Source organism: Cynocephalus volans, chromosome 17, assembly GCF_027409185.1.
Source record: "Cynocephalus volans isolate mCynVol1 chromosome 17, mCynVol1.pri, whole genome shotgun sequence".
NCBI classification, from domain to species: domain Eukaryota; kingdom Metazoa; phylum Chordata; class Mammalia; order Dermoptera; family Cynocephalidae; genus Cynocephalus; species Cynocephalus volans.
In genome coordinates, this window is record NC_084476.1 from 5833769 (window position 1) to 5859999 (window position 26231).

General features: G+C 39.8%; 1 protein-coding gene across 3 annotated transcripts in view; it reads left to right on the forward strand.

Moving 5' to 3' along the window:
- TTF1 (transcription termination factor 1) overlaps window positions 1-19778 on the forward strand; it is a 28664-nt gene extending 8886 nt beyond the window's left edge. For 2 of the 3 annotated variants that reach the window (XM_063082137.1, XM_063082139.1), the window contains 8 exons: window positions 1139-1324; window positions 2285-2363; window positions 5035-5165; window positions 6319-6553; window positions 8346-8435; window positions 9721-9786; window positions 18440-18525; window positions 19492-19778. In XM_063082137.1, the coding sequence (XP_062938207.1) occupies window positions 1139-1324; window positions 2285-2363; window positions 5035-5165; window positions 6319-6553; window positions 8346-8435; window positions 9721-9786; window positions 18440-18525; window positions 19492-19673 (1055 nt within the window). In that variant the 3' untranslated portion in view covers window positions 19674-19778. Of the gene's footprint in view, window positions 1-1138; window positions 1325-2284; window positions 2364-5034; window positions 5166-6318; window positions 6554-8345; window positions 8436-9720; window positions 9787-18439; window positions 18526-19491 lie in introns of those variants that run through there. The other variant, XM_063082138.1, reaches the window with a different exon arrangement.
- Window positions 19779-26231: the final 6453 nt, after the last annotated feature.

A 26231-nucleotide genomic window follows, 5' to 3' on the forward strand; every position in this document is an offset into this window, starting at 1 on the left:
TGAGACACTAGGAAGGATACAAAAGTAAAATAAAATTAAAACACTGTCAAATTAACATCATCAACTTGGATGACGTGTACTTTCTTTCCCCAAGATATTAATTTAAAGGTGAGCTGGTTGTAGTGGGCATGCACTCAAGTGGGACCCAACTTTTTTCCTTTTTGATTTCGTTGTGTTGCAAGAACCTCCCAGAGAGCTTTTTGAATTTAAGAATAAGCTACAAATTTAGGGCTGTGTACTACAAATGAGCAATATTTACTGAGTGTCTGCTATGAAGGCCCAACACCACTGGTCATTGAAAAAAGTAAAAAGAGGGGCCTTATCCTTATGGAGTTAGTCAGGTGGAAGAGATTAGTTGGAAAAAATAGACAAATTAAGCAAAAAAGAAAAAAACGACAAATACACGCATAATTTATACAGCAGTATCTAATATCTCATTGGTATATTCTGTTTTGAAATTTTTTTTGTTTGGCGACTCACTGGTAGGGGGATCCAAACTCTTGACCTTGGTGTTATAACACCATGCTCTAATCACTTGAGCGACACACCCAGCTCTGTGTTGAAATTTTTAGGAGTATATGTTTTATAAAAGATATTTTAAAAATGAACCTAAAGACAGAAAAATGTACTGTATAACACAGTCAATCCATGATGAAACTCGAGTGCTTTGTGTTGTGACTGGGAAGACAGTGTAAAGTGCCCTGACATTTGTCACCCCTCCCCCAGTGCATGTGCCTAGACAATACACATAAATCTTCCCATTCATGCCAACCTACTCACAGTCCCACCTGAGATCATTGTCACAAGGGAGTAAAGTGGAGGCTTCTTTTAAACTTTTATTTCAATGCTACTTGAATTTTTAATGAAGCTATGTTACTTTTTAACATTAAAAAATAACGATTTTAAAAAGAGATGGATGAAGCAGAAAAGGTCACTTTAGAATAGGATGACCACGGAAGACTGGGAGGAGAGGTGTGGCTGCGTGTGAGGGCTGGAGGGCCAACGTCAGGTGCACGAGCAGGGAGGTGCTGGCTGGCGCTTGAGCTGTGGTCGCTGATGGAAGACCCGGTGGCAGGTTTGCTTTTGCTCATTAGTGACAGTATATACTTTCTTTCTCCCCCCCCCCCCAACATCCTAGGTGTCGCTATTAAATTTGGCAAGTTTTCTGCCAAGGAAAATAAGCAGTTAGAGAAAAATGTGCAAGAATTTTTAGCCCTGACAGGAATTGAGAATGCAGACAAGCTGTTGTACACAGACAGATATCCAAAGGAAAAGTCTGTGATCACCGATTTAAAAAGAAAACACTCGTTTAGAGTGCACATTGGTAAGTTTAGAAATGTTCGCTCTTTGACCATCCACAGCCTTCCAGCCATAAACAAGATCACCCACGGTAAGCGTCTGGCAAGTGCCTGGCTGTTCCGTGCATGTGGTACACGTTAACTGCTGCTGTGGCTAACACTGTCCTTACTGCCAGTCTGTTCTTCTGAGTATTTGGAATGTGTTCATGTCTCCCAAGTATAGTGCTTTTACAGATTTTGAGAAAAATTAAATAGCCAACTTCTATCTTTCTTCCTTGGCAATAGTTAGGGTTTGAGTTTCTCTTCTTGTTCTTTATTATTTATCTTTTGTGTATACTACACAAAGTACATCCTTATATGCACCCATGGTCTCCTTAGTTTTAAATGTGACCACATGTGTGCTTTATAGCTGGAACCCTCCTCTGAAGGTACTGCTTGGAAAGTTAGAAGCTCATGAAGTAATATAGGATTGGAATGAAAGAAAATCTTTTTTGAATGTAAAGAGGATCATTTCTTTGGTTACTTTCTTGTCTGGAATGCACAAAGGAAAACAGGATAGTGAGCCCCTGTTGAGGGACTATTTCATCTTTAGAGTGAAAAAGAAAATAGCCTAATTTGTAAAGATTTTTTCTCATCTTATGGAGAACTGTTGGCATGTGTCCCCCACTTTAGTGTTCCCTTCTTCTTAATTCAAATGATGTACTAATTACTTTGCCTTAAAAGTGTCTTTTCAATGAATTGAGTAGACCGGAAGCTGAGCCTCTAGGTACTAAGCATCTAGTTGGCAAAGATCTCCAAGGAAACGTGACTGTGTACATCTGCTTCCCAAGACAGCTTTCTGCAGGACATAGGAAATCTCAGCCTTCATGTGGGGTTAGGATAGTGAGTGTTGCTGAAAAGGGCTATTCTAGGTTCCTTTACAGATGTGGCTACATTTCATGCCAGGCTCTTCATGCCTCCTCTGACTGCCTTTCTTCTGACCATAGGTAAGGGCATTGCCCGGCCCTGGAAACTAGTATACTATCGAGCAAAGAAGATGTTTGATGTCAATAATTACAAAGGCAGGTAAGAAAAAAGTCTTAGCAGCTTGAGACAGAACATTTTTCTAATCTTTGCTGGCACCATAAATCAAAATACTCACAGCAATAGATTGGAAGTAAAAATCATGGAGATGTTTGTGTGTGAAACCAGATTATGTATTTATCGTCAAGTGTATGTCTTCAAGACCCGTTTCAATTTCCACCTCTTTAATAAACCTTTTGAGATCTTGTCTTTCCTAAATCCTCAGCATTTTCTTTGTACTTTCATTTTAATACTCAGCATACTCTAGCTCTCTTATTGTTACTTGTGTTTTCTCTGCTCTCCGCTACATTGTAAGCTCCTATGAGCCCAAACATCCTTCTCAACACTGTGTTCCCTTTAGCACTTAGCACAGTTGTTTGGGTTTTCAGTAAATATGTGAGGTGGAGGGAAACGCTAGTACTAGATGGTCACTTAAGTACTGGTCAGTAGTGTCAGTGCAGGGTGCTTCATGTCCTTCTCTCCTCCCTTTCCCTCAGATAAAAGACTCAATTGTAATATGTTTCCAACATTCCAAATTGAAAAAATAAACCTAGATGAACTGTTGGCTAGGGTAAGTGCTCAAGGACAAAGGCATAAGGTGGAAGGTGTCAGCTCTGCTTCCAATAGCCCCGAAAACAGCTATGGGCTCAACTACTTGACCTCACTCTGGGAGGCAGATTGTGTAGATTTTCTAGGAGCATCAGTTGAGTTCTGCTTAGCTATATGATTTTAAACCAAGTTTTATGTGTGTATATATACACCTAAATGTCCAACCTTGGTTTGATACAACCTTGGTTTCTTTTTAAAATGTTTACAAAAAGGAACCAGCCTTAAGTGAGGAAAGGTCATGCACACACAGACTGAGACCTGCCCTGCCCTCTCTTCCCAAACCCCAATTGTGAAAGAACTAAAGATGGCATTTTAAATGGGACTTAAAGGAATGCTTTTGGCAAATTAATGGTGGGAGCTGAGGTAACATATTTTTCTACCTGTGACATAGGTAGGGGAATGACATTTTTATTATATTCATTATTATGATAGAATAATAAAAGTCTGTGATTCCAATAACTTAAAAGTTTATTCTTGCTGTATCATTTGTGTTGTGGTGATCATTTGTTCCTAAAATATTTTTTCAACTTAAGGAATTCTTAAGTGAAAAAAAAAACCATACAGTGTAAAAAATTCAATAATTTTAAGGTTGTGGGGGAGTTTGGAGGTCAGTACACCTGTCTCCCTGTTTTTGTACACTTAGTTTTACTCTTACTTCCTCTTTTCTGTTGCTTCAGGGATGTCTTTAAGTTGTTTTTTTTTAATCTCAGAAAGACCCTGATTGCCTTGAGAAGAAAACTACTAGAAAGTATTCCATTTTGATATCCATGATTCTTAATAGTGAAGAATAACGTATCTCTATTTACCATGCTCTGCATTTATTACGGATAAATTTCTGAAAACACTAGGATGTTATTGTCCTGAAGCAGGACTGGATCACTATCATCAGAAATTGTTAGTATTTTACTAGAGCTTCTTTTGTATTGCCTTAGTAATAGCATAAACCACCATTCCCCACCCTCTGTATTAAGGTTTAGGAATCTTAGGATGTTATAAAGATCACTTTACTTAAATATTGAAGGTGTTTAATCTCAAAATCGATTTATAATATTATAGTACTTTTTTAGTACATTTCTCTAATATATTTGTTTTTATTTGGGGTTAATACACTTTAAATTACTTAAATAGTTACATATTTGTATTAAGCCACTTGTTGCATGTGAATTGAATGTCTTATCCTTCAAGCATTATGATACTATAGTGTACAAAACTGACAAGTTTCCTGCCCTTACAGGACTTACTCTTAGAATTGTACCATCTAGTACAGTGACCACCAACCTCATGTGGCTCTTAAACACTTGAAGTGTAGTTAGTCCAAATGAGATGTCCTGTAAGAGTAAAACACACTGCATTTTGAAGGCTTGGTATGAAGAAAAGAATGTAAAATATCTCAGTTCTTTTGATACTGATTACATGTTGAAATGATAGCATTTTTTATATATTGGATTAAATGAAATATATTGTTAAAGTTAATTTCATTTAAATTAAACTGGCCAGCCACCAAAAAAAAAAAAGAATTTTTCTGTGACTACTAGAACATTTAAAATCCGTATGTGTGTCACATTCTATTTCTATTGAACAACGATGGTCTAGAGGAAGAGACATATACAAAGTAGTTCATGAATAAAGTATAATTGCAAGTCGTGACCAGTGCTATGAAAGAGCAGTGCAGTGTTCTCTGAGTGAACAGCAGGGGGACTTTAGGCTGAGTAGTCAGGGAAACGCTCCCTGAAGATGGTCCGTGTAAACTGCATCTGGAGGGTTCCGAGCCCTGTCCAGGAGGGTGGAGGAAAGCCACTTCTGCTGCAGGTACAGAGGCTCTGAGGTGAGAAAGGGCTAACTAAGAGGTTTCTTGCTGTGGGTCACTGTATGACTGAGCAAGCTTCTGGCCTGGGACTGCGGTGATTGATTGGTAGGATGAGTACTGTTGAGGTGCAGAGACAGCCACCTCAGAGACAGCCTGTCTCATTCATCTTTTCCCACGACTGTAGCACACTGCAACAAGAATACCGTTTTTAATCTCCTAGTTCACCCAGACTTGTAACACGTTTTCCCTTTCTTGTAGGTATAGCAAAGGAGAGGCTGAGAAGTTAAAGGTATACCATTCCCTCCATGGGAACGACTGGAAAAAGATTGGTGAGATGGTGGCCCGAAGTAACCTCTCTGTTGCCCTGAAATTCTCCCAGATCAGCAGTGGTAAGTGGCCATCTCTAGAGCCCACCTTGGTGAATAAATAAGCCCCAGCAGGCCTGGTTCAGCCCACAACTGATCCAATGCCCAAAAATCACTGCAGGTCCATTCTGCAGACCCATACGCAAGGAATCTGGTCGGTAGGAGAGCCTGGGCGGAGGTGGTCACTTCCCCCATGGTGGCAAGGGAGACTTTGGGAGGGTGGCATGCAGTTCAGCTGGCCTGTTAGGCAGGGCCTTGTCCCAGAATCAGTGTTGGCAACCCCCTGGCTCTTTTTCTGCTCCTTCATCAAAAGTTTTGTTGGTTATATTCCTCACAGTAAAACCTGCGAAATTGCTTTACGAAGACAGTCCTTAGGCAGGCTTACTGTTTAGTACAGGGGCTCACATGCTCCGGCCACACAGGTAGTGCTGTGTGGCCAGTTTTTCAGGATTCCAAGAAGTAAACAAAAATCTAGAATTTTAAAAAAATTTTGTGAACTCTGGATGTCTTTTTTTCTCTCTTGGAAATCTCTTGATTTTTAAATATTCATCCAAATTGTTATTGGGGGAAAAAAAATAACACTCTGTGGGCCAAACCAAAGATATTTGCAGGCTGCCAGTTTGAGACCTCTTTCTTACCTAGCGGGGCTGTGAAGGTCTCTAGTGAAGAAGGTGGACGGTGGATGGCTTTGCCACACTGCACAGATGATTGTCTTCAGAAATCCTCAGAGGCCTTCCTTGTCAAGGACTGTATTGGTATCACTGTGACTATCAATTTCAGAATAGAAACTCTTAGGGAGGAGACATGTACATAACATAAAAGTCATTTGATTATTTTTTTTTCACATTAAATGTTTGAGAACCTCACAATTTCGTGTAGGAGACATTGCTCTCAGACACAGGAAGAACAGCTTTTTTGAAGTTGAAAAAAAAAAAACATTGCCTTAAGACAGGACTTATTTAGTAATTTCTGTCTTTGGTTCTTAAAAAGAATCCGTGATTGCTTTGGTAATTTCACTTTAATTTGTATGTGATTGTGTTTGATGGTTTTAGGCTTATGTAATTGATACATCACCCATTGTCTTCTGGAAAGTGGCTGATTTATCATTTCGCTTTTAGTAATAGTATTTGAAAGTGAATAGATTAGCATCAGTAAGACTATCCTTTTATGTCTATAGAAAGAAATCGTGGTGCTTGGAGTAAGACGGAAACTCAGAGACTAATTAAGGCTGTTGAAGAAGTGATTCTAAAGAAAATATCTCTTGAAGAGTTAAAAGAGATGGATTGTAAACTCCAAGAAAATCCTGAAGGCCGCCTATCAATTGTTCGGGAAAAACTCTACAAGGGCATATCCTGGGTGGAAGTGGAAGCTAAAGTGGAGACCAGAAATTGGATGCAGTGTAAAAGTAAGTGGTAAGTTTTAACACTTCTTACATAAAATTTCAACAAGATATTTTCTCTCTCAACTGTTTTTATTTTTATTTTTAATTATACATATTTGTGGGGTGCAGTGTGTCTCAGTACATGCATATATTGTACAATGATTCACTTAGAGTAGATAACATGTCCATCACCTAAACATTTATCTTTTCTTTGCAGTGATTACTTTCAAGATCCTTTTGTAGCTATTTAGAAATATACAGTGTAATAATATTAGCTATAGTCAGCCTAGGACACCAGAACTCATTCTTCCTATCTGCCTGTAACTTTGTACCTGTTAATCTACCTCTTCCCTTTCCCACCTTCTCTTGACAGTTTCTGTAGAGTGGGTAGAGAGGTGAGGTTACTAAGAACATGTGTGACTACCGTGTGGAAAGCTTAAGTGTCAAGAACGGTCATCTCTAGTCCACTCCTCCACCTCCTTTAACATCAGTATTTAATTGAAATTAGCACTTTTATTAACTAATTAATTCAGTGAAGAGTGTATGGCTTCCTCATAAATATCTTTTTTAATCCTGATTATTGACTTCTGATTTCTTTATTCTGTGTCTTTCTAAGTCTTTAGCAAAACAAGGTAGTTACCTGTTTGCAGAATTTTAAAAATGATATGCAACTAATATTCAGAAGAGGAACAGAATTGTCGATTACCTGCATGTGTGTCTTGTATCTTCATTATTGCATGCTTCTCTTAGCCCTGGGGGAGTGGTGTAGCACACAGAGCCCCTCAGGTAGCAGGACTAGTATAAAACACACAGCCCTGCCAAGAGAGTGCAGCAAAGGTGAGTTGCTCAGGACATGCATGAGATTAGGGCTGCCACCTAGGGAGGTGGGCAACCAGAATACCAGACACAAAGTTCTGGGACTTAGCGCACACACTAAACAACTTTATTCTCTGCAACCTTGCTTTATGTATGTTTTAGCCAGCTGTAAACCCCTCCCATACCTCCCCGTCTCCTAGGCAACCCCATAGGATGCCTGTGGTTTGTGTTAAAGCCTTGCGAGTTCTTCTGACACAGTCTCAGTATAGCAACAGTGACTCCATCTTTAGTTCATGTTCTCCTTAGTTTTCCTCCATATTATCAGCAGTGTAAATATAACAGCTAATCCACTGATAAGATTGTGACAAATTTTGCTTTTCAAAATAAGTACTTTTTAAATATTTTTAATGGGGTCACTGCTCTCACAAGGAACTTCAGTCAGCCCTTTCCCCCAGCCATTAGCTTTGGGCATTAAACAAATCATCAAATCACTTATCACTACTGAATTTGTCGTATTTGGTGTTCCAGTAGCTGGTAATGGTAATAAGAGCAATGTTCATCTGTTTTATAAACAATCAAAAATAAATTGATCTGACATAGTGTCCTTTAGCACCTGCTAATGGGCTTATTGTTTTTTTCTCCCTTTTTTAAACTTTTTATTATGAAAATTTTATAACACCAACATATAACTCCTTGTATCCATCATCCAGTTTGCTTTAGTGGCTGGCCGGTATAGGGATCCACACCTCACTCTAAGCAGCTGAGCCAACTGGCCAGCCCCATGTCATCCAATTTCAATAACCATCAACTTTCCGTTATTTTATTTATGCCTTCCCACTTTTTTAAAAAATAGGTATATTCTTGATGGTCATAAATATTAGCAGTGATGAGTAGAAAAGTAAGAAATTCGTTCTGAATGAGAACAATTTAGATGAGGAAGATATAGGAAATTTTAAAGGAAACTTTACCACGGAAGGTCAACTATATTTTTCTCTCTTTTAACGTAGGACAGAAATTCTAACCAAGAGGATGACTAATGGTCGGGACATATACCGTGGAGTTAATGCCCTGCAGTCCAAAATCAACCTTATTGAAAGGTACAGAAATAGAAATTGTTGCTACTTTAACTGTTTTTCTCTCTAGCCAAAGAGTAGTTGTTAACACAACAGAGTCTGCAGTGATATTGCCAGGGTTCAAATCCCTTTCTACAGGTTCTAGCATTTTCTGCAGATTCCAGCACCTGCTACAGGTTCCAGCAGCTTATACATGTATTCCTGTGGGCATGTGACCTACCTTTCTAAGTTTCAGTTTACTCATCTTAAATGAGCATGATAGTAATAGCACCTACCTCTTAGTGTTATTGAGAGGATAAAATGAGTAATGCGTGTACAATGTACAAAGTACTCAATATATGTAGTTACTTTAGTCTTTGAAGCTTTTCATATATGTATATAAAAATAATATATATGTATATATATTATTTGCATTCATTGGAAATGGAGGTAAATAATTCAGACCGAGCCCTAAGTGCTCTCCGGCATAAGTTTGTTGGTGTTACTGTTGCTTGGTCCTTGAGTTCCTGGTCCATGCAGGGTCCTCCCTGAAGTGTTTGAAGTGTTACAAGGGCAGGGGAGATATGGGCCTGATTTATGAAGCCTGTGAGTTTAGTGGACGTAGGCTTATGTTGACAGAATAACAACAAAGATTAGCTACCTTTGGAATCTGGCCACCCTGTCCAAGTTCATCTTCCCTCTGTCCTGAGCCCTACTTTAAGTCCACTTGTGAGCTTCCTTATTACGTATACTAGTCTGGCTGCTTATGCCTCCACCTTTTCTTTCCCTGCTAGAGAGACAGCGTAGAGTTGCAGGTCCAAAGAGAGCATCTTGTGTCAAGCAGGCCTGGGTTCCAGTGTTGGCACCACCTTTTAGTCATGAAATCTTGAGCCAGCAACTCAGTCTCGCTGCCCCATTTCTTTATCTATAGAATGGGGCTAATCCCTCTTACCTTGAGGTTTACTGTAAATGAATTAGTGCACAAAAAGGTCTTAACACAGTGTTTGTCACTTAGTAAGTGCTGAGTACAGATACACTGTTACTATGTATCTGTGTTGAATGGTGAAGTCTGTTTTTTACAGTGACAAAGCAACATGGTTTGGTGGAAGACAAAAAGGGCTCAGAAGGAGGAGAGATGGCATCTCAGCTCATCTCTGTAGTTCACTAATAGAGTGACCTTGGACTAACCTTGGGCTAGGATGCCAACCTCTGGATGTATGTGGTGAGGGAGCTGGAATGGGGGTGAAAGCTCTGGTGTCTTCCAGAGTCCATGAAATTGTTCACCACACTGATTTTTGCTTCAAATTTTTATTTTTATTTTTTCTCATAGGTTGTATAAAATAAATGTGGAAGATGCAAATGAAATAGATTGGGAAGATCTTGCTGGTGCCATAGGGTAAGACCATTTGGTTAAGTTAGTATTAAGCTAACTAAAAGATAGAGATGATTTATAATAAATGACTGCCTATTAAGTTTTAAAGAACAGGACTGAAATTTATACCGCACGTGGAATTTTGTATAAATGGTGGTTAAAATTCATTGTGTTTGCTAGAAAACCAGTTTGATATAATACAGAAAAAAACTAAGTTTTATTAGCAAACTGTAGTTAAAGGCTCTGAGCTGCTAGATAAACTTTTCATGGCATTAAATATATCATACCTAAAGTGTTTTTTGATTACAGATTTTAGGTATAGATAATACCTGTGGCCCACCCACCTATTCCACCTATTTCAGTTTTCCAGTGGAAAAATAACTGTGATAAGGAAGTATTACCATACAATTAAATTGACATTGGCAGTCAGTTGAGGTGAGATTGTAGATACTCTGTGTTAGTAATAAGGGAGTGAATTTTCCTAGTACATAGACTTTATCAAGTCTAATTATTAGAAAATCAAAGGCCCAGAATACTCTTCATCTAGCAAATATGAGTGCCTGTATGCCAGGCACTTTTCTAGGCTCTAGGGATACAGCATTGAACAAAAGACAAATTTCTTGCTTGGCAGAGCTTATATTCTGTTGATACAAATATGAGGGTTCTTCAAAGTGTTCATGGAAAGATTCATATTATCTTTTAATTCTATTTTTCCACAAACTTTCTGAAATGCCCTCATACAAATTTTTGTATTCTATAGAACCAGCCTAAAAACTCACAACAAACTATATTGACAACAGCAATGGCACACTAACAATAATTTACTTATTGACCACCTTCTGTATACCAGGCACAAAAGATACTTGTGAATAAGGACACTAGGAATTCAAATTTAGTTATAATGGGAAGAGACTGTAAACAAATAAGCTAATTTCAGATGATGTGGATACTAAAAAAGAAAATAAAAATAGAGTAGAAGAGATGGGGGTGAGGGGCAATAAGATAGGGTGGTTAGGGAAGACTTCCCTTAACTGTTGCAAGGTAGCCACATATGGATGAGATGGAAGAATATTCCAGGCAGAAGAGAGTGAATGCAAAAGCCTTGAGACTGGCACTGGTTGGGTACATCCAAGGGACTGAAAGGTGGCCAGGGTGGCTGGAAGGCAGTGAGGAAGAGGGTGATGGCAGCATATAAGCTAGCTGGGTCTGCAGGAGCCAGACCACCGTGTATTCAAGATAGTTCAAATGATGTATTGACACCGTAGCATGTGCTCCAAAAATTGGAGTTCAGGTTATCTTTGTGGACCCAATTTGGAGCTTTGTAAACTTTAGTAATTCCCTAGCTCAGTGGTTCTCAGCCCAGCGTGCACAATGAAATCATCAGGGAGTCCTAGCCAGGACAATTAGGCAAGAGAAATAAATAAAGGGCATCCAAATTGGAATGAAGTCAGATTGTTGCTATTTGCAAATGACATGATTTTATGTAGAGAAAATCCTAAAAGCTCCACTAAAAAACTCTTAGAACTGATAAGTGAATTCAGTAAAATTGTAGGATACAAATCAACATAGAAATATCAGCATTGTTTCTATACACCAATAAGGAGCTAGCTGAAAAGAAATCAAGAAAGCAAACCCATTTACAGTAGTGATAAAAAAATAAAATACCTAGGAATAAATTTAACCAAGGAGGTGAAAGATGTCTACAAGGAAAACTATGAAAGATTGATGAAAGAAATTGAAGAGGACACAAAAAAATGGAAAGACATCTCATGTTCATGAATTGGAAGAATTAATGTGAAAATAATCATACTACCAGTAGGGATCTATAGATTCAGTGCAATCCCTGTAAAAATACCAATGATCTTTTTCACAGAAATAGAAAAAATAATCCTAAAATTCATATGGAACTATGAAAGACCCAAATAGCCAAAGCAATCCTGAGCAAAAGGAACAAAGCTGGAGGCATCACACTACCTGACTTCAAAATATGCAACAAAGCTACAGTAACCAAAACAGCATGGTACTGGCATAAAACAGACACATAAATCAATAGAACAGAATAGACAACTCAGAAATAAAGCCACCTACTTAGAGCCAACTGATTTTCAACAGAGGTGCCAAGAATATTCACTGGGGAAAGGACACTCCCTTCAATAAATAGTGCTGGGAAAACTGGATATCCATATGCTGAAGAATGAAACTAGACCCTGTCTCTCACCATATACAGAAGTCATCTCAAAATGTATTAAAGACATAAATGTAAGACCCCATACCAGGAAACTACTAGAAGACAACAGGGGAAACACTTTAGGACGTTGGTCTGGGCAAAGACTTTATGGAGAAGACTTCCAAAGCACAGGCAATAAAAGCAAAAATAGACAAACGGGATAATATCAAACTAAAAACCTGCACAGCAAAGGAAAGAGTCAACACAGTGAAGAGGCAGCCTGCAAAATTGGAGAAAACATTTGTAAACTATGTATCCGACAAGGGATTAATATCCAGAATATACAAGGAATTCAAACAACTCAACAACAACAAAAAAAATTGATTTAAAAATGGGCAAATGAGCTGAGTAGATATTTTTCAAAAGAAGACATACAGATGGCCAATAGGTATATGAAAAAATGCTCAACACCACTAATCATCAGGAAAATGCAAATCAAAACCACAGTGAGATATCATCTCATTCCAGCTTGTTTGAGTCCGTTTTGTGTTGCTGTAACAGAATACCTGAGACTGGGTAATTTATAAAGGAAAGAGGTTTATTTGGCTTACGATTCTGGGACAGCTGCATCTGGCATGGGCCTCAGGCTGCTTCTACTCATGGTGGAAAAGCAGCAGGCAGCTGGCAAGTACAAGCAGATCACGTGGCAAGAGGAAGCAAGAGAGAGAGAGTAGGTGCCAGGGTCCTTTAAACAATCAGCTCTCGTGGGAACTAATAGAGCGAGAACCCACTCACTACCCCTCCTCCCCCAGGGAGAGCATTAATCCATTCATGAGGGATCTGCCCCCATGACTCAATCAGTTTCCAACACTGCCACATTGGAGATCAAATTTCCAAATGAGTTTTGGAGGGGACAGCACAGCCAAACTCCATCACAGCTCGACTGGCTGTTATCAAAACGAAAATAAATGCTGGTGAGAATGTGGCAAAGGGGGAACTCTCACACACTGTTGGTGGGAATGTAAATTTGTACAGCCATTATGGAAAACAGTATGGCAGTTCCTCAAAACACTAAAAATAGAACTACCATATGATCCAGCAATCCCACCTACTGGGTATATATCCAAAGGAGAGGGAATCAGTACATAGACAAGACATTGACACTCCCATATTTATTGCAGCACTAGTCACAATTGGCAAGCTATGGAATCAACCTAAGAAAATGTGTATATACACAATGGAATACTACTCAGCCATAAAAAGAATGAAATCCTGTCAATTGGAGCAAGATGGATGAGCTTGAAGGACATTATGTTAAGTGAAGTAATCCAGGAACAGAATGAAATATTGCGTGTTCTCACTCATATGTGGAACTAAGAAAGGAGAGCCCTTAGAGGTACAGAGTAGAATGGTGGAAGCGGAGGGGAGAGGGAGAATAGGGAAAGATTGGTTAACAGATACAAAGTTACAGCTAGATAGGAAGAAAGTTCTAGTGTTCTGTAGCACCGTAGGGTAACTGTAATTAACAATTTATCGTATACTTTCAGTTAGCTAGAAGAGAAGATTTTGAATGTTCCCGCACACAGATAAATGATAAATTTTCGAAGTGATAAATATGTTGATTAACTTGATTTGATCCTTACACACTGTGTACTTGTATGGAAATATCACAAAGTACCCCATAAATGTTAAATATTAAAATTTTTAATTGACATAATTATTCTGTCTCAATTAAAAAATTTTTTTTTAATTTTTTTAAAAAAGAAATAATTGGGAGCTTTTTAAAAATAACAGTGCCACACACACAGAGTCTTAAGGGATTGGGTTTGGAGTAGGGCTGGGACAGCAGTGCTTTTCCAGAATTCTAGGTGGTTCTGAGGTGCTATCTTGCTGAGACCCAGTGCTCTGGTTTATTCACTTGGTCAGTTACTAGTTAGAATGTTTGAGTTATATGTTAAGAATGCAAATACAGAGTTAAATATCATGCTCTCACCTATAAAGAAAAAGGATTTGTTTGTGTTAGGTTTGATTTCATCATTTATTTTTTGAATAGGTAATAGATTACATGGTCCAGAATTAAAGAAACATGAAAACAGTGAAAATTATCCTCTCACCCTCCATCAACTACTCAGCTCCACAGGAAACCACTATCTGTGTATCCTTTCACAGATATTTTATGCAGAATGTCTACAGGATCAGAATAGTGTTGATTTTTATGGCTAGTGTTGGTTATTTAAGTCATCTATTTTTTCCCCCTTGAACAAATTACCAGAGCTTTTCTTTTCAGAGCACCAGCTTTGATTGCATTGGCCCTCTAATATAATTATGCTAATACCTGCTCTCTTTATCACATCCTTTCCTTGGTTCCTTTTGAGTTTATTTTGCTGTTGTTTCTCAACTTCTTGAGATGGATTTTTAGCTCATTTTCAATTTTTCTTTCTTTCTGTTTAAGGCCATGTTTTTCTCTGAGCACCACTTTATCACCAGTGCCCACTTTTTCTTTGAAATTTTTTATCAGGAAAACTTGAGACACATACAAAATAAATGAACCCCCATGCACCCATCACCCATCAGCAACCCTCAGCATCCAGCCATCTTTACTAGACTTCTGTGTCCACCCCCTCTGATTAACTCTTATTTTTTGGTAAATTTTACATACTTTACAGCCTCAATACCTTTCAAAATTTAAGCTTTCCTTTGAGTAATTCCATCTGGAATTGAGTAATTTCATTTCTAGAAATACATTCTTCAGATAAATTCACACATGCATGAAATTACTTGTATGCAGAATAATTTACTGCCAAGTGTTTTTTACTAGAACAACCTAAATGCCCATTGATAGAGGACTGGATAAATATATATTTTACCCATACGATGAAATACTTTGTAGCTGCGAGAAAAACTTAGAAAGCGCTTTAAGTGATGGCGCATAGAGAGTGCCATGATATCTTCTAAGATGGGAAAACACTGTGTAGAACAGCAGGTGGTATACCAGCATTGCATCCACATGGAAGGTTATAATATGTGTTTATGTATCTGGGACCTCCAGGCTATGTGCTGTGGACCAAGTAAATCACATCAGCACTCCCTCCACCTCACGTCCCACTGAAGACACCTAAGAAAGGTGAATGAAATGTGTGCAGAGTCTCTCAATAGCTTCAAAGAGATAACAGGTTGGAAGAATAGTGCAAAGAACCCCCTTACACCCTGCTCCCATAATCACCTATTCTTAACACTTTGCCGTGTTTAATTTATCATTCATTCCTCCTTCCCTCCTCCAAGAGAATAAAATTTTTTCCCATAGCCATTTGAGAGTTAGTGTCAGCAACATGTTCTATACAAGGATGTTTTTACATAACCAGAGTACAATTATGAATCAGGAAATTTAATGTTTGATATAATACTATACTCTAAAATATAGTCTACATAGTTGGTAAATTTCACCAACTACCCCGATGTTCTTTATAGCATTTCCCCCTGATTTAAGATCCGGTCCAGAATCACACATTGTATTTAATTGTCATGTCTCCTTAGTATCTTTTAACCTGTAAAGTTCTTCTGCCTTTGTCATTGATGGCGTTGAAATTTTGGAAGAATACAGGCTAGTTGTTTTGTGGAATGGCCCTCAATTGGAGTTTGTCTGATGTTTCCTCTGGATTAGATTCAGATTATATTTTAGAGAGTAACACAACATAGGCAGTGTTGTGTCTTCATCACAGGATCACGTCACTAGGCACGTGATTCTCATTTTGATCATGTGGTTATGGTGGCATCTGCCTCATTTCCCCACTGTGTAAAGAACCAGTTTTTCCCTAGGTGATAAGAAATGGCTGTGGGGAGACATTTTGAGACTATGTAAAGATCCTGTTCCTCTTCAAGCTTCCCTCAGTTTCAGTGTGGTTTCATTCACATTTCTCATCAAAGTGAGATCAAACCTGGCTTTCAATGTTTATAAGCTATGTCTACCTTCACTGTGAGCCTTCACTGCGTGTAGTTCTTTTTTTTTTTAAGCATCTGGCCAGAAGGGGATCCAAAACCTTGACCTTGGTATTATCAACACAGTGCTCTAACCACCTAAGCCAACCGGCCAGCCCCTTGTGTGTAGTTCTTGAACCAGTTCCTGGTATTGGAGAAAGAGGCCGCCACTCTCAATATCTGAAATTATTGCTTGCTAAGCAAGGGAGAGCTAGACTGCAAAGCACATTCCTTCTAAACAAAGCAAATTGTTGACAGTTTTGGGGTTTGGGGATCAGTGGACTTTCAGAATTGGGGAGGTTGAGGAATTGTTTGGTCTTTGGTTTTGGAAGGTGGGCAGTGGAGTGAGGCCCCTGCAGTCCAGCCAACTTCGAGAAGCGTGGCTACTGCTGTGAGATTGCCATTGATCCATTAGGAAGGGTTTGAACTGGTTCTGGTAGTTAGTTATTTATAGTTTGTGATTATGACTAAAGAACAAAGAATAATCCATCTTTTTCCTTCTTGAACATGGAGAATTAGTCTTTTAGTGACTTCTAACAAGCCCTGCCAGGAATCACAAACACATGCCATGATTCCAAAGCCTTTCCTTTCCTAGCTCACCTGAGGAGTGGGGCACCCACTGATCAGTCTCATGGGTCCCCAAGGGGTTAGGGTGTGAGGTGCTTTGAAGGAGGTGACCCTGATGTACACCCCCCACCAGCTCCCACTAGATTTTTGTGTACCTTGTGACATTGCTTCAGATCACATGATTTCTTTATTAAAATGGATTTTTAATGATTTTAAGTAAAATGATATTTTTAAAAACTGATTATTCCACCTAAGATTTATAAATCTCAAAGCTGTAAAACAGGGATTATGGCATCTTGTCAAATACTGTTTGAGATACTATATACTCTCAAAGTTTTAATAGCAAAATAATAAAAATTAATTATATGAAAGGTTCGATCTCTTCAGATTCTTAAAGCCCCCTTTGTGAATTATTTAGTCAGGGTTTAAGGATAGTGTTCTCACCTAATGAAGCGTAACACCTGCTTAGTTTTAAAATGTCCAAATCAGTAACTTATTTCTCAAAGCCTGGGCTTGGGTCTGCAGAACATCACGTTGGGCACACAGTGTTATGAGAAGAAGGAAGGCACAGGGATACCTTAGAGCTTGGGCTTTGGAGTCAGACAGACCTGGCATCAAGTCCAGGGACTGTACTTACTTAACCATCCTTGGGCAGGTTGTTCTCTAGCTAGTCTCTGAGCCTTGGTTTTCTCATCTACAAATGGTTTAATAGGGCCATTATGAGGACTAAAGGAGATAATGCATGAAAGGATGTTAGTCTGGTGTCTGGCACATAAAACATACTCAGTTAGTGGTTGCTATCAAGAAGAGTTGGAAGAATCTGATCATCTTTTACCCCTACATACTTAACAGATAATGATGCTAATCATTTTAACAACTAGATTAGTTAATTATTGAAAAAAAGTTACACTTTTATTAAGAAAAAGTATCCAGAAAGTTGTTTATGATTTTTACTTTAAAAAACAAGTAAAAGCTGGCCAGTTAGCTCAGTTGGTTAGAGCACAGCCTTATAACACAAAGGTCAGGGGTTTGGATGCCCATGCTGGCCAGCTGCCCAAAAAAAAGTAATTAAAGATTTGGTTGTTTCTGTCTCACTCATTGTAAGTTGAAATGTACTGTAAATTGAAAAGGTACCAAAATATCATAAGCATTTGCTTTTTTTAGCTTTGCAAAATAAAATATTAGGGAACATCTGGCTTTAAATTGTGGCAGATACTTGTATGTATGTATCCTAGTTGAAATGGTTAAGAGCATAGGATTTGGGGCTGGCTGGTTAGCTCACTAGGGACAGTGTGGTGCTGGTAACAACAAGGTCAAGAGTTTGGATCCCCAAACCAGCCAGCCACCGAATTAAAAAAAAAAAGAAAAAGAGTGTAGGATCTGGAGTCAGATTACCAATTGAGCTCTGTCCCTTATTAGCTGTGTGATTTTGGGCAACTTCTCTTTGCCTCGTTTTCTCTTTTCCAAAATGAGGGAGAAAGTAGCTCCCTCAGAAAGCCTGTCATGAGGATTGTTTATTACCCTGTGTAAAGTGTCAGCACATGTTAGCTAGTGTTATAGTTTGTCTTGTCAAGTAGTTATTTATTTGTGAGTGTGAGTGTGTGTGTGTGTGTGAGTGTGTGTGTGTGTGTGTGTGTGTGTGTGTGTGTGTGTGTGTGTGTGTGTGTGTGTGTGTGTGTGTGTGTGTGTGTGTGTGTGTGTGTGTGTGTGTTTGTCTGTCTGGCCCGTGCAGGGATCCGAACCCTTGACCTTGTTGTTATCAGCACCATACTCTCCCAAATGAGCCACGGGCCAGCTAGTGTCTTATTTTTATCATACATTTATGGGTATCATGATTTCATGTTCAGGATAAGAAAGCTACTTATGTCTATAGACCTTACCTTAATAAATGTATTTGCTACATAGTATTGAAACTATGCATTTTTAAACTAACACTAATTTTGCTTTTATTTTTTCCTTTCTAAAAAGTGATGTTCCTCCATCTTATGTTCAAACTAAATTTTATAAGCTGAAAGCTACCTGTGTTCCCTTTTGGCAGAAAAAGACTTTTCCAGGTCAGTATTCTTAATGTTCATGCAGTTAAGAACATGGCGTGTGGTGCCACATGCTGGTAGTGAGTCACTTAGCAAGTGACTTAACTTCTTGGAGCCTCAGCTTCATCAATCTTAAAATGGTGAAAATCAGTAAATTATAATTCCTACCTGACAGGACTTTGAAAAGCATTAAATGAGATAATGAACATGTAAAATGTGCTCACCACAGTGCTTGACACTTAGTGGCCATTCAGCAAATACTGCAAGTGATGCTGGTATTGCCATCACACGTCACAAGCACAAACGCATGCGCTCACATAATATATGCCTGTGCGCATACCACATGCACACACATACAGTTCCAGAAAGAATATAAGGTGTCAGGATGGCCGACCGGTCTAAGGCGCTGCGTTCAGAAAGAATATAAGATGCCCAATTCCTTCTTCGTAGCCATGTGTGAGTGGTTTAGATGTGTCAGATCTTCAGAGCCATGTGGGGAACTTGTTAAAAATATAGATTCCCAGGCACCCTCCCAAGCTTACCAAATCCTAATCTCCAGGCCAAGTCCACAGTCTGGGTGTTTTCTAACAGGCTTACAAGGGAGTCTCATGTGGTCCGCCTGGCACCAGTGTTCCTCCTGGGACCACTGGTTTGGGTGACAGTAGACCCTAGAGTGTGCAGTGAACACTCCTTTGCATTCAGCAGGCATCACTGCCTGGGTTTGAATCATTAACTCCATGACCTTGGGCAGGGTTCTTGATGTCTTTAGGTCTTCGTTTCCTCGTTTGAAAAATGGGTGAAAATTGGTACCTACTTCATAGGATTTTTTACAAGGATTGAATAAAGAAATACAAGTAAATCAATTAAAGCAAGACCTTACAAGTAGCAATAACAAGAGCAGTGCCTTATCATTACCAGTATCTTATATCCTTTGATGTTGAGAAGAGGCTTTGTACAAATAATTTCAAATTAAATTTTTTTTTGTAGAGATCATCGACTACCTTTATGAGACTAGTCTACCTTTGCTTAAAGAAAAGTTAGAAAAGATGATGGAGAAAAAAGGCACTGAAGTCCAGACTCCTGCAGCACCCAAGCAAGTTTTCCTATTTAGAGACATTTTTTACTGTGAAGATGATAGTGAAGGAGAAGATGTAGAAGAACAAAGCTGAGCAGAGGTTACTATTTCATCTCCTTTTTTCTGAGTTTGGTTTGTATTTTTATATATGTGTAAATAAAGCTGTTTTCAATATTGATTGTTTATTAAAGAATGTACAATGGCCAGAAGAAGGTGTGTGATATGATAACTTCTATTGCAGAGCATTAAAAATTTATTAACATTCATCTTAAAGTTTGAATATGAAAAGAGGAGTATATTAATTGATTTAATATTTCTGTACCATTATGTTGAAAACAATTACAACTAATGGTTTTATAAAAGTATCCCAAGTCCCTCTAATTGCAGCAGAGGGTAGAGTCACATCCTTTGAACAGTTCATTACGTGCATTCAACTATGCATGCGCTCAGCAAAATTGAGAAAGTTAACCATTTTAATAATGCATACAATTCTGCTTTCTGTCTTTCCAGTTGTATAGATGTTTCGGTGTATGTAAGTATTAGATCGGTGGTAGATGGAAGGTGTGGCTCTGCTCTTTCCTCAAACTGGTCTCGTCCCTTGTACCCGTTATAGTGTGCACATCTCATCTTCTTGAATATGATTCTAGTGTTCAAAGATAGGTATTTTTATGTAAGCTGCCCTCTCAAAGCTAGTCACCAAATTTACATGGTGTTCAATTGAAAAAACAAACAAAAAATGTCAGTCTCTTCCATTGCTTGTGGAAAAACTGGCTCTGTTAGACTTATTGAAAGAGGCTGTGTCAGTCTCAGGTATGACTTACTCCTGTCAGATTTTCAAGGATAATTTTAAGGGTGGGCCTTTCCATCAGTAAAGAATCTAGATATTTCAAACAGAGAAGAAATTAATGTAGGGATTCAGGTTATAGAATTGTTAAATGGGATGAAGGAGCCATCGGGGGAAGGCTGAGTTACCCAGAAATCGGGAACTGCGGGAAAGCTGTGTCCCTTCACCAGGCAGGTGGCCTCCACAGGAACCAGTGTCTCCATGGGACACGATGACCTCTGCCGCCTGCCTTCTAGTCTCTCACAAGTGCCTCCCAGGGGCCACCCCTGCAGTCTGGGAAATCAAATTTTCAGATTTGTAGGCCTGTCTGTGCCAATATGTAACTCCACTGTCTCCTGAGCACTCCGGCATCATTTATGTGCCACTGGTATGATTTTGGTGAATTAATCTGTCAGCTACACATGTTCCCAGACTTGTCACAGTGGGAAAAGGAAGAATGCAGAGAAACCAATTTAGGAGTCCTTGTTCACTGTATCCCAGCACCTACCACAGTGTTGTGCAGATAGTAGACGCTCAATAAATACGCAGTAATACAATGAATAAATATTTCCTTCTTAGTAAACATTTCTCCTTTAGTCACCCCCTTCTATCCCTTAAACATACCAATCTCCATGCTGATGGGAGTATAAATTGTATGAGGGTACTACAGAAAGTTCATGGAAAAATAGAAATGAAAGATAATACAGGCTTCTGGTCAAGATGGCAGAATAGATGGTCCCCAGCATCACTCTCTCCCACAAATCAACCAATTTACAACTATAAAAAAGCAACAATAGCCATGCTGGGGCCACTAGAGCTCCTGGGAAGAGCAGGAGAGACCTACAGAGTTCATGAAGGCGGGAGAAGCCACGATGAGAGAAAGAAAAAACTGCTTTGACTGTTTCGAGCCCTGGCCGTTTCCAGGCTGGAGGTGCTGAGCTCACAGAGCAGAAGCCGGCAAAAGCTGCAGCTGTGCCCTTCAGATGAAGTCGCTTGGAGGTGGCAGGGAAGAAGAAGGCCATGGTGGCCCCCAGGCCAGCAAGACCACTAACAGGGTTCCCATGGACCCACATAGGAGCGAGGAGCCAGAACAACTGAAAAAAAGGAGCCATTCAGAGGCCAGTGAGTCATTGCAAGGGACCAGTACATGGCCTGTCCCATGGGAAGTGTTTGCAGCATGGGCGGTGGGGGAGACAGGCCACCAGGAGAACACTAGGGAACAGCAAGGACAGCTGATCTGCGCCCCAATCAGCACAGGACTACGCAGAGGAGACTGGTTCTATATTCTCAGAGGAATATAGAATTGCATGAGGTGCAGTTTGATGAAAAGACTCAGGCCCAGACCAGAGTTTCTACACAACCCAGGTGCACAGAATCTCTCAAGAGCCGGAAGTACCTATAAAGTCAACCATTAAAACCTGAGCTGCACAAAAAGCCTTCCCTAGGGAATCAGCAGCAAAGCAGAAATTTGGCTCAACCACAGAGCTCAAGTACTGGACACCACAGGAAGTTCCCCCATTTTAGAAGCAAGCAAAGGACAACAAATCAGTTCCAGTGCAGACTTTAAGTGGTGGAAACAGCAAATAATCCAACACAGAACTGAAAGAAAAAAGTACCCGCAACCAGAGACAAAGCTTGATATTAACTATTAAAGGTCTCATTTCACCAAAGAACAACTATAATACCTAGAAGGACCGGAAGTCCCTTGGGCTACCAAGCCAGAAAGGGGGGAGGGCCGGGACCTCAGCAATGCCCCCTGACACCCACAACTAATCCCAAGGGTGGGGAATGATGGCCTTGGCCACGCCCCCTGACATGCACAGCCAGCCCAGCGATGAACACCAAAGCCACTGCAGGATGCACACCGGGCTCTCCCAAGCCAGGGTGGTGGGAGGCCTCCAGCCTCGGCCACACACCCCCAACACATGGAGCCAGCCCAGCAGCAACCACTGAGCTGCCACAGAAAGCACCCCAGGCCTCCCAAGCCAGGGCACTGGGGGGCCTTGGGCCCTGGCCACGCACCCCTCCGACACCCACAGCCAGCCCAGAGGTGATCACTGAGCTGCAGCAAGAAGAGCCCCAGGTTCCTGAACTGGGATGGTGGAGGGGTAGAGGGCTTTTGCCACACACCCCTGACATCTGCACCCAGCCTGACAATGACCAAACCACCACTGGAAGCCCCCCAGTCTCCCCTGTGGGAATGAGGGGGGTGCCACAGGCCTCAATCCCACCCCTCCTCCTTCCATCCCATTTCCTTCCCCTTTCCCCTCTCCCTGTCCCTCCCAACTGCTCTGTAATAACATCCTAGAATGTAAAAAATAATATTAATAAAAGTACATTTTCTTTATTAAGAGAGAAAAGATAATGCAGGACTATCCAGTTAGCTCACTTGGTTAGAGCATGGTGCTGATAACACTGAGGTCGAGGGTTCAGATTCCCATACCAGCCAGCTGCAAAAAAAAAAAAAAAAAAAAAAGATGATACTAATATTTCCATAAGGAAGGCAGCCATCTCCACCCAAAAACAGGCCAGGAGCACACCCGGCGTCCTAGGCAGGAGCTGAGGGCAGCACTCCCCACCCAGAAGCAGGCAAGGAGCACACTGAACACACCACTTCTACACGGGTGGCCCCCCATAGCCACTGCCACAGCCACAGCTGCTGCAAAAGTGGCTCAATGCCACAGCAGCAGCCACAGCCACCATGAAGGCAGCCCACCAGACACTCGACTGCATTGACACAAGGAGAGTTACCAGCAAAGACCACAAAAAGAAGAGGACGTTTCTCTCCACAAAGCCCATGCCACAGTAATAGAGGAAGCAACTGCCCTACCAGATGACCAGACCTCAACGTAGAGATACTAGAAATGCGCAAGTCCAAGAAAAGATGACATCACCAAAAGAATACAGAAATTCTCAAATACCAGACCCTATAGAGCAGGAAACCCTTGTAATGACTGACAAGGAATTCCAAGTAAGAATATTAAGGAAACTCACTGAGATACAAGAAGACTCAGACAGCATAATGAAATGAGAAAAAAAATCCAAGATATGAAGGAGGAAATGTACAAAGAGCTCAATACCTTAAAAACAAATGTAGCAGAACTCATGGAACTGAAAGATTCCCTCACTGAAATAAAAAACACAACTGATAGCTTAAGCAGCAGGCTAGAACAAGCAGAAGAAAGAACTTCTGATCTTAAAGATAGTCTTTTTGAAATAACCCAGGAGGACAAAAAAAATAATAATTTTAAAAGCTGAAGAAAATCTAAGACAGCTAAGCAGACAACCTTAATAGCACAAACATTCAAATCATGGGGCTCCAGAAGGAGAGGAGAAAGGAAAAAGCATGGAAAACCTACTCAACGAAATAATAATGGAAAACTTCCCAGGAATAGGGACAAATGTGGGCCTTCAGATCCAGGAGGCTCAAAGATCCCCAAACAGATTGAACCCAAACAGATCCTCTCCAAGACAAATTATAGCCAAGCTGGCAAAGCTCAAAGACAAAGAAAGTCTTAAAAGCAGCAAGGGAAAAGCATCAAGTCACCTGTAGGGGAGCCCCTATCAGACTATCAGCAGACTTCTCAACAGAAACTCTACAGGCCAGAAAAAAACGGGATGATGTATTCCATATACTAAAAAAAAATGCCAGCCAAGAATGCTATATCCAGCCAGGCTATCCTTCAGAAATGAGGGGAAAATAGTGTATTTTTCAGACAGACAAAAACTGCAGGAGTTTTCCAGCACACAACCAGCCCTGCAAGAAATCCTCAAGGGAGTCCTGCATCTGGAATCCAAAAAATGATTATCACTACCACAAATACACAAAGAGAACAAAACCCACTGGTAGAACAAAAATGCAAACGGGAAAGAGAAAGAAACTAAATCTTACCACCACAAAAATCCATAATGACAATGGAACAAGCAAACAAACCCTGTCTCTTTGGAAGATGACAGGGAAACAATTCATTTTTCTGAAACTAGTAAGTAAAAGGGAAGAATTGCGCGTTCATCTTGTCTTTCCTGTATGAATTGTTCCTCAGGGTAACCATAAATAGGTGAGAGGGAGCATTTCTGTCTGTTGGAGCATCCCAGCTAATAAACAAAGAGGGAATAAAATAATTAGAATATGGTATTTCACAAACCCCTTTTGAAATCATGAATGTAGCGAATGATCGTCAATGTCTGCTAACGTCACAGAGAGAGGCTCAGACATAACGGGGCTCCTGCAGTAAGAACATACACTTCTGAAGCCACATCTAAGCTGAGTGAGCCCACGCCTCAGCATCCAGCAACCAGTCACCAGGAAATGCAGGGGATGACGGAACATGTTAAATGACACTATGGGACAGAGCCAGCAAATCCAGACCTTGGGAAACTTTATGGGGGTACAGGGGGAAAAATTTAGGAGGAACCTATAGATTAAAAGAAACTTAAGAGACAGCTAATATAGCAACCAGTGTCACATGCAGAACTTGTTTGGATCCTGATATAAACAAATCACTTGTAAGAAAGAAAGAAGGAAGGGGAGAGAACTGGAGAAATTTAAACATGTTTAATGTTTGATTATATTAAGGAATTATTATGATTTTTTTTAATGTGATTATATGAAGGAAATGGTTAATGGACGTCTGTGGTCAGCTCCCAAGGACGTGTTCACTTGGTGAACTCGCAAACGAGCTAACCAAGAAATGTCAAGGATTGCAAACAATCCTTGACAACGCTTGAAGTCGTGAGAACACTTTCTTGGGATGTTCCCAGGAGGCGCATTATAGATAACCAAGTGCTTGAGAAGGGAGGTAACGGCCTTCTGCGCTTGAGAAAAGTGTAACAGAAATTATGCATTAATGCTTTTCTCGCATGCACAAGCTTGCTAAATGTAATAAAAGCTGTAACAGCGGCTGGGTCGGGGCTATTTGCCTGAGAGAGCAGTCGCCCCCCGCTCTCCACCTGCGTCTCGTCTGCTGTCTTCCTTCCCGTCTCCGATCATTTTAATCAACAATTATATACTGCATTTATATCATTTATAAAAGAGTTCTTATCTTTTAGAAACATATACCGAAATATCTACAGATGAATGCTAAGATACTGGGATTTACTCAGAATAATCCAGGGGGAAGGCAGAAAGTGGGTGGGGGTACAAGTTGACTGCTGTAGCCTGATGTATTATATATGCGTTAAATTTTTCATAGTAAAATGTTAAAACATTTCAAAAAAATCTTTCCATGAACTTTTTGAAATACCCTCATCTGTTCTTTTTGGAGGACAATTTGATAAGATACGTTAAGGCCTGAAGAATGTACGTATTCTGTAACCCAACAATTTCACTTCTTGGAATTTATCCTAAAGAAATCATACAACTAGTGTATAAAATGGCGTGTTTGTAATAGAGAAAGAAATAGAAAAGATGTAAATGTTGCTTAATAGGAAATTTGTTAAATTATGGTATATTCCTAGAATGGAATATTATGGAGTAATTAAGTATGATGATAAATTTGATTGACATGAAAGATGTTTATAATAATATCCACTGAAATATTTCAGAAGAGTGTGTATATTATATATTTTCTCAATTTTGTAAAAGTAAAAAAATAAAGGAAATTGATTGTGAATATAGATGCATTAAATGGACAGGAAGAAATAGACCCAAAATGTTGACAGTGGTTCTGTCTCAGTGAGACTCAGTTCAGAGGCTAGAATTCTCAATTGCAAGTGCTAGAAAATTGGACTCAAATAGACCTAAAGAATCTGTGAGCTAGAAACTAAAAGTCCAAAGTGTTGCTAGTTTTAAGGAGTCACCAAAGATGGTTTCTTGCCAATTCTCTGTTC